General features: G+C 49.0%; 1 protein-coding gene across 1 annotated transcript in view; it reads right to left on the bottom strand.

Moving 5' to 3' along the window:
* The window catches only part of LOC108677072 (protein TsetseEP-like), a gene marked incomplete at both ends in the record, with an annotated part of 4,908 nt that extends 1,727 nt beyond the window's left edge, over positions 1 to 3,181 (bottom strand). Inside the window, one exon of the mRNA XM_018165224.1 lies at positions 2,975 to 3,181. Within this exon, the coding sequence (XP_018020713.1) occupies positions 2,975 to 3,181 (207 nt within the window). The remainder of the gene's footprint in view (positions 1 to 2,974) is intronic.
* Between the last annotated feature and the right edge of the window lie 374 nt (positions 3,182 to 3,555).

Here is a 3,555-nt window from a genome sequence, read left to right as displayed (position 1 = left end):
GCCTCATAGTGCCTTTACTTGTCCTTAAAATCCTGCCTCATAGTGCCTTTACTTGTCCTTAAAATCATGCCTCATAGTGCCTTTACTTGTCCTTAAAATCCCGCCTCATAGTTCCATTACTTGTCCTTAAAATCTTGCCTCATAGTGCCTTTACTTGAAAATAAAATCCTGCCTCATAGTGTCTTTACTTGTTCTTAAAATCTCGCCTCATAGTGTCTTTACTTCTTAAAATCCCGCCTCATATTGCCTATACTTGTCCTTAAAATCTCCTCTCATATTGCCTATACTTGTCCTTAAAATCCAATCCTGCGTCATAGTGTCTTTACTTGTCCTTTAAATCCCGCCTCATATTACCTTTACGATTTAAAATCCCACCTCATATTGCCTATACTTGTCCTTAAAATCCTGCCTCATAGTGTCTTTACTTGTCCTTTAAATCCCGCCTCATATTACCTTTAAAATCCCACCTCATATTGCCTATACTTGTCCTTAAAATCCTGCCTCATAGTGTCTTTACTTGTCCTTTAAATCCCGCCTCATATTACCTTTACTTCTTAAAATCCCGCCTCATATTGCCTATACGTGTCCTTAAAATCCTACCTCATAGTGTCTCTACTTGTCCTTAAAATCTTGCCTTAGTTTAGGTCAAATTAAATTTTATTCCATTGTAAGAAATGCACGTGAAATTAATACACCCCCACCACACTACCACCACACCATACCACCACGTACACTACCACCACCCCACCACCACCACCACCACACCACCAACGCCACCACTCCTGTCGGCCGCCGTCCAATATCAATTACCTGGCGGCCAATATCGCCACTCGAGACAAGACCGACGTAGGGTACACGTTATTGCATGTGTGCACGTTATTGCAGGTATACACGTGTACACGTCATTGCACGTCATCTGTTATCTCAGTTATTGGAGTTGGTGTAGATGAGGTATGCCCTCATGCAGGGAAGGTTTGGTTGGCTCTACAGTGGAACATTGGCCAACGTTAGAAAAAGTTCTGTTATATGATGATGTGATGAGTGGTGCTAACTATCCAGTCATTCAAGAACTAGGTTGATAACTCAACACATGTTCACACTATCTAACAACAAATCTATTTCCTATAACTTTGGGCCAATGTTACACTTGAGGTCGTATCTTACCACAGCTGACGGTACCTGGACTTAGCAAAAGCTGTTGACAAAGTTGACTGTGATATATAATATTCAGAAAAATGAGACCACTGGGGGAGAGGAGGAAGCCTGTTATTGTGGATCCACAACTTCCTGACTGACAGTGTACAAGCTGTTGCAATTCCAGATTTGGAATCGAGCGAAGCGAGGGGAGAAACGGAGTGTCACAAGGCTCAGTGCCACCGGGCTCAGTTCCACAGGGCTCAGTGCCACAGAGCTCAGTGCCACAGGGCTCAGTGCCTCGGGGCTCAGTGCCACAAGGCTCAGTGCCACAGGGCTCAGTGCCACAAGGCTTAGTGCCACAAGGCTCAAAGACACAGAGCTCGGAGCTTTGCACGTGCCACAGGGCTCAGTGCCACAAGGCTTAGTGCCACAAGGCTCAAAGACACAGAGCTCGGAGCTTTGCACGATCCTCTTCCTCCACATCGCCAACATCGATGCAGAATTACACATACATCCAGATCATCATTTGCGGACGATACAACAGTGCTGATGAGAATCACACACGACCTATACTGCGAGAGGTTACAGGTTCAACAATCGAAAGGTTCAACAATCTACGACTGAGCCCTAGTGAATGAAATGTAATTAAACGGTACTAAATTCGAAGCAATGAGATACAGAGTCGGCACAGTGGTCGGCCTGCTGCATCGCTAATTGGCATCGGATGGCAAAGAAATTGAGGAGAAAAAAACTTGTTCGAGATCTCGGAGTGTTGATGAGTAACGAAGCTACGTCTGATGACCACATCGAGGAAATAGTTGCGCGAGGCAGACAAAGGATGGGGTGGATCTGGGGGACATTTCAAATAAGAAAAGAAGCACCAATGATGACACAATTCAGAGCCCTCGTGCTCCCCAATCTTAAGTACTGCTGCCAGCTTTGGGCGCCGCTGGGCAATTGGCGGGTGCGGTGCGGCAATTGGAGTCAGTCCAACGGACTTTCTCGTCCAGGATCATCGGTATGAGAGAGCGGAGCTGAACTACTGGGGCAGGCTGGAATACCTTGGTACTGAACTTACTGAAGAAGAGAAGACAGAGGTACATCGTACTATATACTTGGAAGACGATAACTGGACTGGCCCCGACTTTAAAATTGAGACCTTCAGGATAGTAATATATTACAACGAAAGGAGGGGAGACTGTGTAGGATACCCCTTTTATCAACAGCGCTGCGGCCAGAGTTCAGGCTCCTCAGGAGGGATCACTGTCCGTAGTGGGACCGAGGTTGTTCAACGCCTTGCCAACGGTGATGAGAGGAGGATACCTCGCCCACCCTTGCGACATTTAAGAAACGACTGGATGCGTTTTAGTGTACTATCCCGGATTGTACGTCTATGCCGTACTACCCTCGGCAAGTAGCGAGCAACAGCACTTTGCATCAGCTGGGCCAACTGAGGGCATCAGCTGGCCCAACTGAGGGCATCAGTTGGCCCAACTGAGGGCATCAACTGGGCCAACTGAGGGCATCAGCTGGGCCAACTGAGGGCATCAGCTGGGCCAACTGAGGGCAACAGCTAGGACAACTGAGGGCAACATTCGGCCCAAACGAGGGCAAATGTGCGTTGGTCACGTTCAACGCTTCCTCAGGGCCCCAGCGGCGGGCGACCTGCCCATCGACGGCTTGAGGACAACGGACGGAGGACGACGAATGTGGCACATCAGCGTCTCAAACTTGACATGAGAGCATTAGCACCTGGATGCGTGACCCACCTAGACGCGTGACCCACCTGGACGCCTGACCGACCTGGAGGCGTGACCAACATGGACGCGTGACATACCTGGACACGTGACTCGGTGAGCTGGATGCGCATGGCGAGCTCCTCGCGCATGAATATGTCGGGGTAATGCGTCTTGGCGAAGCTGCGCTCGAGTTCGTTGAGCTGCGCTGGCGTAAAGCGCGTGCGGTGGCGCTTGGGCTTAGCGCTTTTGTCGCCCCCGCCGCCCCCCGCCCCGTCCACGGGGGGTGCCACGGGGCAGCTGGTCGCCTGGGGGGGGGGATGGGGAAAATTGTTTCTGCATAGATCGTTTGGAAATTTTTTTTTCCGTTTTTTGGAAACAAATTCTTAGAAATAAAATATTAAAGAATAAGAGGCATGTGTTGAGTATGTACCGTTTTCATATTACGCCACCGCAGCGCTGCAGCCGCCTTTCAGCAAATGCGCGCCGTATAGCTACATCTGTTGGCAAGCCCCAGACGCCATTACGGAACCATTTCATCGAGTCTGCATTTGTTAACGTGATTTTAAACTGACTCCACCTATTGAGAATCCCACCGACTGAGAAGTGCATGTGTGAGTTTCGCTGTGCTCAAGGCCTTCAAATCAGACTGATGGTCTTCCACTCCGTTCCTCATCATGAA

This window comes from Hyalella azteca, unplaced genomic scaffold (genome assembly GCF_000764305.2).
Source record: "Hyalella azteca isolate HAZT.00-mixed unplaced genomic scaffold, Hazt_2.0.2 contig69, whole genome shotgun sequence".
Lineage (NCBI taxonomy): Eukaryota > Metazoa > Arthropoda > Malacostraca > Amphipoda > Hyalellidae > Hyalella > Hyalella azteca.
The sequence above is the reverse complement of the archived record's forward strand: the minus strand, read 5'-3'. Positions and strand labels throughout refer to the sequence as shown.